At 40.3% G+C, this 14,632-nt stretch overlaps 5 protein-coding genes across 5 annotated transcripts in view; 1 reads left to right on the top strand and 4 right to left on the bottom strand.

Moving 5' to 3' along the window:
• mettl27 (methyltransferase like 27) overlaps window positions 1-538 on the top strand; it is a 68,169-nt gene extending 67,631 nt beyond the window's left edge. The window contains exon 7 of the transcript XR_002874648.1: window positions 7-538. The gene's annotated coding sequence lies outside the window, so the exon portion shown is untranslated. The remainder of the gene's footprint in view (window positions 1-6) is intronic.
• Window positions 539-1,210: 672 nt separating this feature from the next.
• Window positions 1,211-3,453, bottom strand: LOC101164424 (claudin-like protein ZF-A89). Its single transcript, XM_011483270.3, has one exon. The coding sequence runs from the start codon at window positions 2,935-2,937 to the stop codon at window positions 1,993-1,995; it is 945 nt and encodes a 314-aa protein (XP_011481572.1). The 5' UTR covers window positions 2,938-3,453; the 3' UTR covers window positions 1,211-1,992.
• Window positions 3,454-7,401: 3,948 nt separating this feature from the next.
• On the bottom strand, window positions 7,402-8,857 carry LOC101162388 (claudin-4-like). Its single transcript, XM_004076181.3, has one exon. It carries the CDS (start codon window positions 8,738-8,740, stop codon window positions 8,105-8,107), a length of 636 nt encoding a protein of 211 aa, XP_004076229.1. The 5' UTR covers window positions 8,741-8,857; the 3' UTR covers window positions 7,402-8,104.
• A 2,311-nt stretch (window positions 8,858-11,168) lies between these two features.
• LOC101164177 (claudin-like protein ZF-A89) lies at window positions 11,169-12,429 on the bottom strand. Its single transcript, XM_011483268.3, has one exon. It carries the CDS (start codon window positions 12,198-12,200, stop codon window positions 11,643-11,645), a length of 558 nt encoding a protein of 185 aa, XP_011481570.1. The 5' UTR covers window positions 12,201-12,429; the 3' UTR covers window positions 11,169-11,642.
• Window positions 12,430-13,871: 1,442 nt separating this feature from the next.
• On the bottom strand, window positions 13,872-14,624 carry LOC101161987 (claudin-like protein ZF-A89). Its single transcript, XM_004076179.4, has one exon. It carries the CDS (start codon window positions 14,575-14,577, stop codon window positions 13,945-13,947), a length of 633 nt encoding a protein of 210 aa, XP_004076227.1. The 5' UTR covers window positions 14,578-14,624; the 3' UTR covers window positions 13,872-13,944.
• Window positions 14,625-14,632: the final 8 nt, after the last annotated feature.

Below are 14,632 nucleotides of genomic sequence, written 5' to 3'. Positions count from 1 at the left end.
CCTCAGGAAACCACGTTACGAGTGACACCAGTGTGGGTCATCAGTTAAGCCGTTCCAGTGAACCGGAAGACTCCTCGCCGTACGCTGACCGCGTTAACACCTCCAGCCACGCCACAACACAAGCCATCTTCACATTCGGACCTCGCCGGGACTAAACCTCAGCCTCACACGGAGAATCAATAAACGATTACTCATCTGCCACTTACCTGTCTTACTCTGGGTTTCAGCATCTGGGTTCGCTTAGCCTGAAGAATCATGACACTTTTGTCACAATCCAGAATCAGACGAGTCAGACTGAGTATTGGTTCTAAATTTGTGTCAGAAAAATGCTTCAGTTTATGTAAGTATTCATGTAACCATTATGGAAACCTGCACATGAACTGATGAACAGCCAGTCAATTTTTCCAGTATGAACCGAAATGTGGATGTGGACTTGTAGACACAAGATGTCAGTGTTCATGCATGACATGACAGCTGTGAAACCAACTGAAACGTTTCTTCCGACTCCAGCATATAATATAAAACTTTTTGAGTTTAATCTTTTTTTCATTGAGCACCAGGAATACAGAACATGTACAGAAACAAAGGCAAACGTCAGAAATTATTCAAACACTGCTCTTTTCTTTTTCTTTTTTGTAAACAAGACAAACACATGACAGAACCCCACTCCCACCCCACAGAACATGAGAGGCGTCCAAGAAAATAAAACAACATATACAAATTTTCTGTCCAACAGCTGAGCAGACAGATGAGAGCTGAAAGCCTCATGTGTTGGAGATATTTTACTGTTTTAATAGGCGTTATGAATTGCACACTAGGTGTATGTTTAAATAAACCTTTTTGTAATTTAGGCTAAACTTTATTCATCTTACTCATATCTGTAACAGTCTTATATTGGACTGGACAGAAAAGAAAAGAAGGGAAGAAGAGAGAGGGATGCCGTGGGAGGGAGGGGGGTAGGTTTTTAGGAGGGTGATTAAAGAGGGGGGGGGGTAGAACCGTGAAGCAGCATAAAGCAACAAGTTGCTGGATGTTTGCAATCATTACAGTCAGGTTTATAAGTAAAACTTTTTAACAGAAAATGTGCATCACAGTCTGATTGGCCTTCTCACACTAGTTTTAATATTTTAAACAAGTTTAAAGTACAAAGCGGTATAAATTCTCAAATTTCACACTTCAGTTTAGGAAAATATTTGCCTAAACTTTTTTCTTTTTTTTCAAAAGAAACTCCATCTGTACTAACAAAACATTAGGTGTCACTCTCTGTCAAACCTGTTTGACCTGTGCTCAGTTGAAAGAAAAAATAGCTCTGACAGTCCAGGAAGATTTTAGGTAGACAGAATTTAAAGTTCCAAATAAAACACAAAAATATAAATATTTTTTAAATTGGAAATACTCAGAAATAAAAAAGTGCAATACATGTTTAACATTTTTTGAAAAGTAGAAGTACATTTCTGCTAATTCAATTTAGAAAAATGTCTATGAAGACTCTCATACATCCAGGTTGATTCCATGATTTTAACTACATTGACAACAGTTAATGAAAGCTACATAAAACAATGTGACTCTTTGTAGCCATTTTCACATTTAATTTTAAACAAAAAGCATTTTCAAGGAAAAAATAACAGGAATTCCTTTCAAACTAGACGTCAAACTGACTTCAAGAACAAGGAAGAAATTTGAGTTAAAATGTGACTTATTTCTGTAAAGGAAATGTGATCACTCAGGAAGAAAGCCATATCAAATTTGATTTTACAATAAAAAAAATTTTCGTCGGAAGCACCTTGCATAGTTGTTTGTTTGTTGTCAGTTTAAGAGCACAAAAGACACATTTCCTTCATTTTAACGAACATAGTTAGCATTAGCATGTTTTTCCTTCAAAATGTTTGAAACAAAAGTATTCCCAACAGGTTTCATAAATAAAAGGTTACAGAAAACTCGTACATCGCTTTTTTAAACAAAACATATAAGTGTTTTATCCATCTGCCCTCATCACAGGTATGTTCTTGCTCCATCTTGGGCAACCTCTTCAGTGTCACTATTGGCTGATAAAGTCTCCTCCATTTCTTTTTTCTCCAGCTGGGATTTTGTGGATGGCGCCTCACTCAGTTCTGACATAGGTGATGGCGCCCACGATCTTTCGGACTCCTCTGTTATCTCTGGCTTGGACAGAGAACCAAATGGGGAAGTTGCATATGGAGGAGGGGCTGTAGTCATCTCTCTGTAGCTTTGAGGCTTGGTCGTTATGATACTAATAGGCTGATGGGGGGCTGAAGGCACCCGGCTGTACCCAGAACCTGGATAGGTAGACCCGTTGGAGCGAGCCACCATGTAGTGGACAGAGGGACTCTTGTCCTTAATGTTGGCTTTGAACGAACATGCAGACTTGATAAACAAACAGCCTCCAAGGAAAAGCAAAACTGATGCTCCCCAACCAATATAAAGACAGGCTCCCAGCTCCCACGGCTGAGAAGTCGAAGAAGGGTTATAAAACTGCTTCACTATCACCGCGGCAGCCCAAGCTGTGGGAATCAGACAGAACAGCCCCGAAGCTAGCAGCGCTACACCTGCTGCAATAGCCACTTTTTCCTTTTTCCCAGCTTCTTCATCATCCAAGAAGCGCGTGCACTTTCCTCCAACAAAGGCCAGAATGAGGCCTACACCTCCCATAAAAATTGCAAGGACAGTGAGAGCCCTCGCTGCCTGAAGGTCAGAGGTCAGTGCGAGGACGGACTCATAGGGCTTGCACTGTATTTGTCCTGTACTTTGAGTTATACAAGCCATCCAGATGCCCTCCAAGACTATCTGTGCGGTAACAATGCTGGTGCCGACGAAGGCAGTGACCTTCCACATGGGTAGTAGGCAGCAGATGATGGTCCCCATCCAACCAATGAGGCACAGGACACTGGCCAACATCTGAATTGCGGTGGAGGCCATGATGTAGAAACAGAGGTCGTTGCAACGTCTTAAATAATGTTCACAGACCTGTGAGGAGTACTCGTTTGGTTTCCTGGATTTTTGTGGCGCTTCTTTTGGCTTGGCTGCAGCTGATCACTGGTCACCCGAGAGCTTCCTTTGTTCGGTCTTCGTTAACTCTCCGTGTCTTTTTCATATACCTCCATTGATGTGCTTTTATTTTTTTAAACAGCTGCTTTCAGAATGCTGAGCCCTGTCTGACTGGTTCAGTCAATTCTTCTACCTTCGGTAACTTTTACCTAACACTAGGCTTCATTTGTTTACAGGATGTTTCCGTCTGTGTGCCCCTCCCCTTTTGTATGACCAATTAGTCCCCTCTCCTCCCCTTCACTCTTTCCTTCTTTCTCTTCTCTTCTTCTGTCACCCAACCAGTTATGTGTTCCATCGGTCAGGTACACATCCGCCACACCCAGTGGCAGTGAGATCATCTTTTCCCTACCTCTTTATCCTCACTTGTTTCGGAAATTTTTAAAAACAAAAACTCTATTTTTAAACTCATTAAAATAAAAACAATGGCAAATTAGATTACTTTTCGTTATATTATTTTATTGACACATACCTTTTTTTTGGTAAGAAATATTTAGTATGATTTTAACTTTGCATCATTATTAGAATTACTATCATTTGCACCTACATCATTGCAACGCACAAGGAACAAATGTGGCATGTTTTTTATGTAAAACCAGGGGAAATTTTTCGTGAGACAAAACTGGTTCTGCATGTACACTGCAACAAAACCAGTTTGAAACATGACCCCCCCCCCCCCCCCCCCCCCCCACACACACACACACCTATGCACACAGAAACTCACAAAACACTCATGGATATTTCTTACTAATTTCACCCTGCCTCGTCTCCTCAATTGTTCTCCCGTAAAATAATTTTGCTGAATCCTGTTTTTTTGTATAATAGCAATTTGACCAGCATCCTTTAACTTTTTTTTTTGACAGCCAAAGTCTTGTAAAAACGCCTTTTGACTTCTCCTTTCTTTTTGCCGAATCTAGTTTTTCATCTGACTCCAGGAACTGAAACTCTGAGCCTCTGAAATAGAATTTGCCCAAAGAATGTCATGCGGACATTTAACACCGTACAAACCTTGGAAGTGAGCTCTTCATTTAAATAATGGTGTGCCGTGTGTCATCAACCACGGTTTTATGGAGCACCCTTATAAGGCCTCATTAAGTTATTTTCTTATTGCACGTGTCCAATTTTTAACCCAGATGTCACTTTCAGCTAACTTTATGTAGGATTTTCTTCACTTAACATCAGGGAGAGAACCTACATTTCACAAAATAAAAGTCAAAGTTGTATATTTGCAGGGACCTTAAAGGGACCAAAAACATACTTTATAAACTGTTGCTTTTGACTGGTCTTCTAATTTTTTAATTATTTATTTATTTATTTATTTATTTATTTATTTATTTATTTATTTATTTATTTATTTATTTATTTATTTATTTATTTATTCATTCATTCATTTATTTATTTATTTTCATGTTCAATGTCTTTCATTGTAATTTTCATTTGTTAAGTTCTATGCTTCTAATAATTTAAACAACCCACGCACCAATATTTTTTCAGGCTTTTAAATATGTAATGTCAGAAGGGGAAACTTTTCAAATTAAAAAGACTAAGACTAAATTGACAAAAACGGACAATTCAGCCAATTATATACATCCCACTTCCATCCTCCTGTGCTTATCTGGCACTGGGTTGTGAATTCTGCAGTCTGAGCAAAAGTTCCCACAGAATCTTCCTCTGCTGGGTTGAAACTGCCAACTGAGAGACATAGCTCCTCCAACATGTACTGGGTCTTTTTCCAGAGCTTCTTTCCAGTGGAATATGCTCAGAATGTATCCGTAGGTAGGCGCTAGGGTCATTTGCAAAAAGCAAAAATGAAATATTGCAGTCTCAAGATCAGACTCCCTTCGGCCCCTTGCTGCATCTAGAAATTTGAGCAGCTATGGTCCAGGGTCAGAGTGATCGACCCTAGTTGTCCAAGTGTCTTTGGGCAAGACACTGAATGGGTACCGTCCAGTGTTTCGCCCAGGGCATCAAACTAGCAAGGACCACCTGTGGCTCTGTGTTATGGTTTGCTCTTAAGCCTAACCAAAAGAAAGGAGACAAAGCCCAGTTTTAGCACTTGAAGTACCTGTAGTTTAATACGTATAAAGAATAATAAACAATGAAATAACAGAAAGAGTGAAGGTGTGTTGTTGCACGAGTGTCTGGGAATGTTTGTTTGTCAAATGTAGCAAACGAACTGGAGTCAAACAGATGAGTGCCTGCAAGTGAGTAGGTGAGACACGGAGAGCTGCAGCAACGGATCTGGACGTGTCAGGAAGACCAGAGGAATACTCCCATAACAACTTCCTAAAGAGGACGTATTATTTCAGTCATCTGACTTCCAAAAAACCTGCACCTGTGTAGGAGGAGGAGACAATACAGGAAAACACACCCACAGGTCTTAGGGCTTTAACACCACCACTCCCTACCACTTGACAGATACTCCAGAGCCCGCTTTCAGTAGAAGGGGTGTGGCCTTCTAACATGCTCACTCCTGATTGGAAAAAGTGGCTGCCTTAAAAATGTACACTCAGACCGAAACGGGGCAATTATGGCTTACTGAGGACATCTGGTTCCAAAATGGTGACTGACGTATTGCAAAAGAATGGCGGCTGAATTGACCTTATTTGGTTGGAAACACAAGCAAGTCATTTTCTATGGGTGACGTCACACTCACTCAGTCCAATTCTCTTATGGTCAATGCTCTAGTACACTAGAGTAGACTTTGCCAAAAAGCCTGAGTAGTGGTATCTCCCTGTAGTTGGAGCACATCCTCCAGTGCCCCTTGTTGAAGAGAAGGATCACCACCTCAGAATGTCAGTCCAGAGGCACTGTCTCCAACTTGTAATGTCCCAAAGGCGTGTCACACAAGATAGCCACACATCATCCAGAGACTTGTGCAACTCAGGTTGGTCCTCACCCACCCCTTGTGTCTTGTCATCAAGCAGTTTGTTTGGACTAGCCCACCCTCAGCCTCTGCTTAGTCAACAGTAGGGGTGTCACTGGAATTCCAGAGAGATCAGCAGCTCACCACCCGCACAGAAAACTGTATTGGTAGAAATCTGCCTCCCTCTTCTGAGGCGCTGAATGGTCCATCTGCCTAAATTGCTTCAAGATTCTTCTTTTCTATGGCCTACAGTATACCAGAGCACCTACCAGAACCAGCTTTTTGCCCCTCCCACCACCTGCAGTGCTTGCTGCTGGATTGCTGACTCGAAAATACTCCAGATATATGCTATTGTGCAGGGGCGGAGCTACAGGGTGGCATGGTGGTGGAGGAGGGGGGGGGGGGGCAGCCACCCCAGCAAAAAAGCTTTGCCCCCTCACGTGAGACCACAATTTTTGAGTCGACGTTGACATAGACCCCTTGATGCCGACAGAGACGTTCTGGCCTCAAAGTGGTTTCACTCAAAACGCACCCCAAATACCATTCATTACTTGTCTCACTAGCATGAAGCCGTAGAGTACTTAGGATTAATTTTTAAAAAGATATTTGACGATTTGAAGACTCTGATAAGAAGCATCATGTACATTACAACACACCAGTGCTGAAGCCGTAAGGGGGAAACCAGCAGCTCCACCTATCTGTTGAACGGCAGTTTGAGGGAGAACCGCTAAGGGTGGCGCCAAAGTCATTTCTGCACAGGAAGTCCACACAGATGCTGAGGGACACTGACCAGTGGTGGAAAATGAGCGTCAACGCTGAAGAGCCAGACTCAAATGTGGAGACTGCAACATTGGTCTGTGGCCACACAAAAACAGCAAATGTTTTTCACAGTTGAACTAAAGCAATACACATTTTCTGCATTGAAAGGACAATTCAACTGAAGCTTTGTGTTTGTATGTTTATTGTTCATGGAAGTGGTTTATTTGTTCTGTCAGTCATTAGCGTGAAAATACAGCTACAGGTGTTTTTTAAATCATACAGTAGATGCTGCTTGTTGCCGATTTGTGACAGACCTGTCTATTTTAACTAATATTTTTTGATTATCTATTTTATGTGCTATTGTCAAATTTACCATGTTAACTTTATTTAGCATTTACTTAAATATAAAAACATGTTGTGCAGAATTGGAAAAACAATCAGGTGTCAAGGAGTTAAGAGATCATCAATTTAAGCATCTATAATAGCACCTCACTTAACAGAACTAATGTTTTCTAAGTAACATCAATAATTAAACTATTTGAAAAACTTGTTTTTGATCCTTTATTTTGCTCTGCTGTTCTCATTTGCCACCCTTCTAAAGACTTCTGCCCCTCTCCCGCCACCCCATTTAAAATGTTCGAGCTCCGCCACTGCTTGTGTTGTAATTTGTAATGACTGACATTTATTTTAAAAAAAAGGACCAAAGCAAAGGGTTACAAACATGACTTTTTTATTTCCTCTTTCTCACTCATTTCAACAATTACTACTGTTTTCACTTTTTCTTTGCTAATTTCCCTCTGAGTTTTTACATTGTGACCCCATCCTCTCCAATAAAAACACAGAGAACAAATAGTGAAACAGTTTTGTCTTTTTACTTCAATTCCATTTTAAAATGGCAAACTGAATGCAATGTCACACAACCTGTTTTAGGGGAAACTTTCAGAACCAGTTGCCAAACCAGATCAACCAAATCATTTTTCCCTCTTGAGTCATCTGTACAAGCAGCTCTAAGCAGCAGAAAAGATGATACAGCAGAATCTCCTTAACAGTAATGACAGACAGTGACACAAAGTTATCTAAATAACAAATGAATCATCTTATTAAAAAAACATTACCCTTTCTAACATAACATGAGTCATACCCACTAACATAGCAATGCTTAATGACTTCAACAAAGCAATATATATATATATATGAAAGTCAGCATTTAGGTTACAGTAGCATTTGTAAATGTAAATTTTCAATAAACATTTGTTTTTAAAATGTAAAACACTTTTTTCTTACACATACTGTAACAAAAGCAAAGAAATAAAAGAAAAAAAGATACAAATCTTAAAACACAACTGCCTTTAAGACATAGACTATACTGAGATATTGAATAAGAAAAACCCCCAAATACAATTGTCAATCAGAGACTTAGACATATTTTTGGGATTGCGCAGACTGAGCCTTGGAATACTTGATATCTTGACCGTAATATTCTTGTTCGCTTGGAGGACAAGAGCTGCAAAGGAGGGCTCCACCCAGGAACAGCAGCCCTGCAGATCCCCATCCGATGTAAAGGGAGGCTCCCAACTCTCTCTTCTGAGCTTCGACCAGCATTGGGTTGTAAAAATCCTGAATAATGGTACTGGCACTCCAGCAGACAGGAATCATCACCAGAAGACCCGCAAGGAGGAAAACAATTCCAGCAGCAATGGTTATTTTGCCTTTTTGGATTTCATCTGACACAAAGTTGGTGCATTTCCCCCCAGCCACACTAAGCAAAATCCCGAAGACTCCGGCGACTAGGGAAATGATGACCAGGGCCCGGGCCGCCTGCAGGTCCTGAGGTAAGATCAGTAGGGAGTCGTAGAATTTGCATTGCATCTGCCCTGTACTCTGGGTGACACAGTTGAGCCATATACCCTCCCATATCACCTGAGCGGTGATAATGTTGGATCCAATGAAGGCTGTGACCTTCCAGCATGGGAGACCGCAGACGACGATTGTCCCCAGAACTCCAAAAATGCACAAAAACAACCCCAAAAGTTGCCTTCTGTTGGAAACCATGTTGATCCTGTGATCTAGTCTCTTGAGATGTTGTAATGTCTTCCTTCTAAGAGCTGGAGAGGTTTATTTGTCAACGGCAGTCGAAAGTGGTTCTGCTCCCAATTTCAGAGATAAGACATATCAACTCAGTTATGAAGGAGCATTCTTTGGGTGGAGTTTGCTCTGTAACAGTTGTGACCTCACAGAACAAAGTGGTCAAACTGGATGGCTCGTCTGGAATTCTTTCCAAGAAAGCCAAGTTTCAGCCGACGAAACGAAGTATTAAGATGAAAAAGCTTATCAGAAAAACCAACACGATGTTTTATTCATTCATGACAACTGTAAAATTCTGAAGTCAAACAAATTTTTAAAACAATAACTGGAAAATAAACTACACCCAACCATTGAATTGAACATGCGACATCCAAAACGACAGTGTTGCCAACCAAAACTGTCAGAGACAAAACAGACTTTTAAGTTAAGTAAAGGCAAGCAAGTTCACTTAAAAAGACAGATGTCAAATGTTTTCATCGTTAGGGTTACATTTTTATTCTATTTATTAAGAGCATTTTTATTGCTTTTTTTTTAAATGGCACACTAAAACAAGCGGTGACTATGCTAAATATAAAAAAGGACTTTAGATTGCCAGTATTTCGAGACAAATATACATATTTATTTATTCATTCATCTTCTAAACCGTTTATTCCCTTTCGGGGTCACGGGGTTGCCGGAGCCTATCCCGGCTACTTGGGCGTAGGCAAGGGATGTCCTGGACTGGTCGCCAGTCTGTCGCAGGGTAGAATATCCTCAATCACACATCCATTCACTCTCACACCTATGGTCAATTTAGAGTTGCCAATTAACCTATGAAGCGTGTTTTTGGACGGTGGGAGGAAGCCGGAGATCCCGGAGAAAACCCACGCATGCACGGGGAGAACATGCAAACTCCACACAGAAAGGTCCCCCATTGATGTTGTGTTTTTCATGTCCCCCAGCCGGGACTTGAACCGGGGACCTATTTGCTGTGAGGCAAGAGCGCTAACCACTGCGCCACCGTTATTTATTTATTTAATAATAGAAACTAGATGGACAGAGCAGAATTTTCCTGACATCATTTTAGTTTCACCGTAATGAAAATCTAAAGTATGATTCCAAAAAAAAGTACACTTATTTTAGTGATTCCCTTAAAATAACAGAGCTAAGAGCTAAATGTCAACATGTCAAACATTTTTCAAGTTCACTTAAAAAGACAGATGTCTCATTCTTTTCAGCTCACATGTTTTCAAAGTTATGAACAATACTAAGTCCAAACAAATCTTGACTCAAAAAGGTGAAAAACTGACAAAGTTTTGTTGTTGTTTTTTTTAATGAATATCAATTGCTCAGAAACTCAAGGATATTGAGTAAAGCCTTTGATTTTGTTCTGGTCCAATAATTGTTGGAGAAATGTATAAATGGTTCTGAAACATTAAAGCAGTAGCCTATCTGGTAGGTCTACCCCAAAGCTGCTCCCCAATGAGGATCATAAAGCACACATATCCAAACCATATAAATTAAAAAACTTCCAAAGAAGGAAAAACGAAAAACACAATTATGTTGCTCTTCTTTTTAAGTTCATAAGGGAGCAAAGGTAAACTAGAAAAACTAGAGCAAACCGGCTCAGCAACTTCCTTAATGGCACACCTTTTGATTTCCTAGAATTGTTAGACGAGTTAAACCTCATTAGCAAAAAGATTCTAGGCAATCTTGAAAACAAAACAATTTGTTTGGGGACATGATGTTTTTTTTGTTTTTATTAATATAGTAAATATATTTTTATATTTTTTTTTACATTCTGAAAAAAAAAGAATTGTGGGAAAGTCAGTCTTATTGTTTTGGAAGTATTATTTAGTTTTATTTCATTGGGTTTTTTTCATATCATGATGTCAAATCTAGTCAATTTTGATATGTGTTTTGTGTAAACCGTAGAAAGTGGTCAAATATGTACGTTAAACTACTTTTTGAAAGTTTTTGAACCACAGATGTCTGTATTATACCAGATTTTTCCAAAAGCTGCTTTGTTTTCAAATGGAAACTAACAAATATCTGTCTCATGTTTAATAGATCAAACAGTCATAGAATGTGGCTTTCATTTCATTCAAATGTTTCTGTATCACAATTTTAAATGTCCTTTAAAACAGACTGATGACGCTACTTGGATGATTCGTAAAATGTTGTCCTGATGCCATGACTCAACCTCAAGACAACGTCATCCTGGATGAATCAGAACCGTCATTGACACATCCTTTGAATGTTGGTAAATCAAAAAATGGCAACAAAAGAAAATTGACAAAAAATAATGATTCACTATTTTCTCTAAACAAAAAATCATTTTCAGTTATGTCTTTTATTTAAAAGTAGAAATATTCCAACAAATGAGCATCATAAAAAAATACTTTTAAAGAAAAAAATCATTTCAGGCAAGGATTTGCCTGTTTCTTTTATTTTAGTGCAGTATTAATCCAGAATTTTTATCAGCAACTATTTAACATCAATGGCAGAAATCTTTGACAAAGACAACTGTATCCCCACAACAAGAAACGAAAAGGTTTAAAAACAAAAGAAGTATTTACACAGCTTCAAAAATGTTGTAACTTGGACATAGTGCCTTGATGCTAACATGTTCAACAAAGAAAAACAACTGTTTTCAAGGTACAGTAATAGCTCAAATGACTTTACTTTTTACTTTTCAATCTTTATCCTTCATTTTCTGTGTCATATTAATATTTTTACACAGTGTCCACAAATAAAAATAAAAATAAAAACACATAGTGTAAACTATGATTGAAATAAATGATAACTGTAAAGCTACAATCATGGGTCACAGTTAATCACAGAAACAGTTCATACAGCATGGTGTAGAAAGGGGGCGCTGTCTTCATTCTCAGCATCTGTAGGTGCCACACAGTATCCCTCCTCCAATTACAAGCAGAGCCCCTGACGCCCACCCCACATATATTGAAGCTCCCAGCTCTCCCCTCATGGCATCAATTGCTGTTGGGCTGTAAAATCCTGTGATGATGATGGAGGCTGACCAGCTGACTGGAATGATGCACAGGATCCCCGCCACTATGAACACTGCTCCTCCAGCCACACCAATGTTAGTTTTGGTCCGCCTGTCATAGTCAAAGAAGTTTGTCCAGCGGCCCCCAACCGCAGTGAGGCCAATGGCCAAAACGCTGACCCCAATAGAGACGCAGACCAGAGCCCTACAGCCCTGCAGGTACTGTGGCAAAGCAAGAATGGAATCATAGGCTTTGCACTGCATTTGGCCAGTGCTCTGTAGTACGCAGTTCATCCACAAACCTTCCCAATAGATCTGAGCGGTGATGATGTTGGCCCCAACGAAGGGTGTCACCTTCCACATAGGCAGTGCGCAGATAAGTATGGTTCCGAGAAAGCCGATGATTGCCAAACAAACTGCAACAATGTGTGTCTGCATGTTGTCAAAAAACAATCCAAAACCAGAGTTCACAATTCTTCCAAAAAGCAAAATAGTAAAGATTTTGTTGTCCAAAACATTATTTTCACAGCAACTTTGTATTCGACTGTGAATGCTTCTAGTTGTGTGTTTTTGCAGGGCAGGTGTGGGAGGAGAAGCTGGGAGGAGGAGGCTGTTAGTTTACGGGTCAGGTTTCCTGTTTGTCTTGATTCCTGTGTAACCTGACCGAAAAGGATAAAACAAAAGATTACAAAAGCAAGAACTAGCAGGAACAGTGTGAACAAAAACAACTTCAGGTTAAAGTTCCACTCCAATCGCCTTTTGATCTATTATAAAGTGTTCTCAGTGGTCTTTTAAATATGATTTTGGACAAATTCAAAATATCTGTCATTTTCTAGGACATAGTTTCTGCAGAGCAGCAATAGTTCATCAGAAATTCACCTCTGAGTTGATGGTTTGACTTTCGGTGCGGAGTAAGCCTTCCCCCCACATTCCATCATCCCTCTGTTTACACACTCTCTTGCTAATTTACCCATAATTTACCCCATTAACCCAACCCATCATTAGCGGTGCAACAAAAATGACAAGCAATATCCATGCTATCCAGCCATACAGTTTTGAGCCAGATACCAGCTCAGACAAGTAAAATTAGAACATACTGTACATAACTCTAGTGGATGCACTCAGAGTGGAGCGGAGCAGAGAGCTTGTGGCCTGCCAATTGTAGATGTTAAGTAACAAATACAAGCTTTTTCAAACAGCGTTTTTTCATCTGCTCCTGGTGGACAACTATTGTAAAAGAGCTCATTTATGACAGAAAATACTAGGTAGGCCACAAGATCCTAGCTCTCAGTAACAGGAAGGGGGTTGCTCCACACCAACAGTCCCACCCACAACTCCAGGACAAATTTCTAATGAAATGCTGCCGCTCTGCAGAAACTGTCCTGGAAAATGACAGGTCTTGAGTTGGACTAAAAACGGCAAAATCATAAGAGACCACAGGGAACACTTAAAACGGATCAAAAGATGGCCGCCTTAAATGTAATTTTGCTCCTTGTATGATGGCAAAGTATTGTTTATGGAGTACTTTTATAGGCTGAAAAGCTTCAAGTTCAGATTTTACTCCATTTCACATTTTCAATAATTTCGTTGGTGTTCCTGTGAATTTGGCTGGTTTCCATTCAATTTAGGATTTGTTGGTAAACACAAAACCAAAGTTTAAGGTTGAAATAGTCATGTAGTTTGGTGGCCATTTTTAAACTTAATTCAGTTGACTGAGATGAGCTGCCAAGAATTTTTGAATGAGCACTTTAAGCCTCAAGGGGCTTTTCTAGAATCATTTCAAGTTGAGAACATTTCCTGATAGAACTAGTTTGAGGAACAGTTGACAACTTTTTCATTCCTGGCAATGAACCCATTAAGAGGGTTCAAGCATTTTATATTTGAACAGCACTAGGCGGCAAGTTGCCCTGAGAAACCAGCGTATGCCATTTCTTTTGCCTTTTGGTTTTCCTGTTTAAGTTATTAGTTGCTGTAAGTTTACTCCCCAAAACAAAACTTAAAGTTTAAAAGCCCAAAGGAAAGTTGGTCTTGGGCTCCCTAGAGCTAAAGATAGCTGATCAAAGTTTAATACAGATTAAGGGTCAGAACAAGAGACAGACTTCATACAAATGTTTGATAAAAGCAGTTTTATTAAAACCCAAGTAAAAAAAAATAAAATCATAGGTCCAGGGTTGTCCAGATTTTACACGTAAGCTCCAGTGCTGGCTGCTGAGCGTGGGGCAGAGTACTTCACAGAATAGCGGCTGTCGTTTTGTTGGCGGCACTGACAGCACAGCAACGCCCCACCGATGATCAGGAGTGCTGATGCTCCCCAGCCGATGAACAGTGAAGCTCCAAGCTCCTTTTTCTGTGGGTCAGTCATGAGGGGACTGTAGAAGTTCCTGATGACCTCGTTGGCAGTCCAGGACACAGGGATGAGGCAGAGGATGCCACCAACAATGAAGAATACTCCTGCAGCAATGGCCACCTTGCTCTTAGCTGAGTCATCTTCAATGCAGTTTGTGCACTTTCCTCCAGCGACTGCAAGGAGGATCCCCAGGAAGGTGATGAGGATGGAGATGATGACCAAGGCTCGTGCAGCTTGGAGGTCTTGAGGCAGAGCCAGCATGGAGTCATACACCTTGCACTGCATCTGCCCAGTACTCTGCTGCACACAGTTCATCCACAGGCCCTCCCAGAAGATTTGAGCAGTGACAATGTTGCTTCCAATAAAAGCAGAGACTCTCCACATGGGCAGGGCACAAACAAGAATGTCACCAATGAAGCCAACGCTGGCCAAGAAGATGCCAAATACCTGAAGCCCAAAGGATGCCATCTTTCTTTACAAGTTGAAGCAGGAGCACGCTGAAGAGATGGTCTGTCATGTTCAG

Source organism: Oryzias latipes, chromosome 14 (genome assembly GCF_002234675.1).
Source record: "Oryzias latipes chromosome 14, ASM223467v1".
Lineage (NCBI taxonomy): Eukaryota > Metazoa > Chordata > Actinopteri > Beloniformes > Adrianichthyidae > Oryzias > Oryzias latipes.
The sequence above is the reverse complement of the archived record's forward strand: the minus strand, read 5'-3'. Positions and strand labels throughout refer to the sequence as shown.

What these genes read in the sequence shown, in the direction of transcription:
- LOC101164424 (XM_011483270.3), bottom strand. Translation starts at nt 2,937, where the DNA reads ATGGCCTCCACCGCAATTCAGATGTTGGCCAGTGTCCTGTGCCTCATT.
- LOC101164177 (XM_011483268.3), bottom strand. Translation starts at nt 12,200, where the DNA reads ATGCAGACACACATTGTTGCAGTTTGTTTGGCAATCATCGGCTTTCTC.
- LOC101161987 (XM_004076179.4), bottom strand. Translation starts at nt 14,577, where the DNA reads ATGGCATCCTTTGGGCTTCAGGTATTTGGCATCTTCTTGGCCAGCGTT.
- LOC101162388 (XM_004076181.3), bottom strand. Translation starts at nt 8,740, where the DNA reads ATGGTTTCCAACAGAAGGCAACTTTTGGGGTTGTTTTTGTGCATTTTT.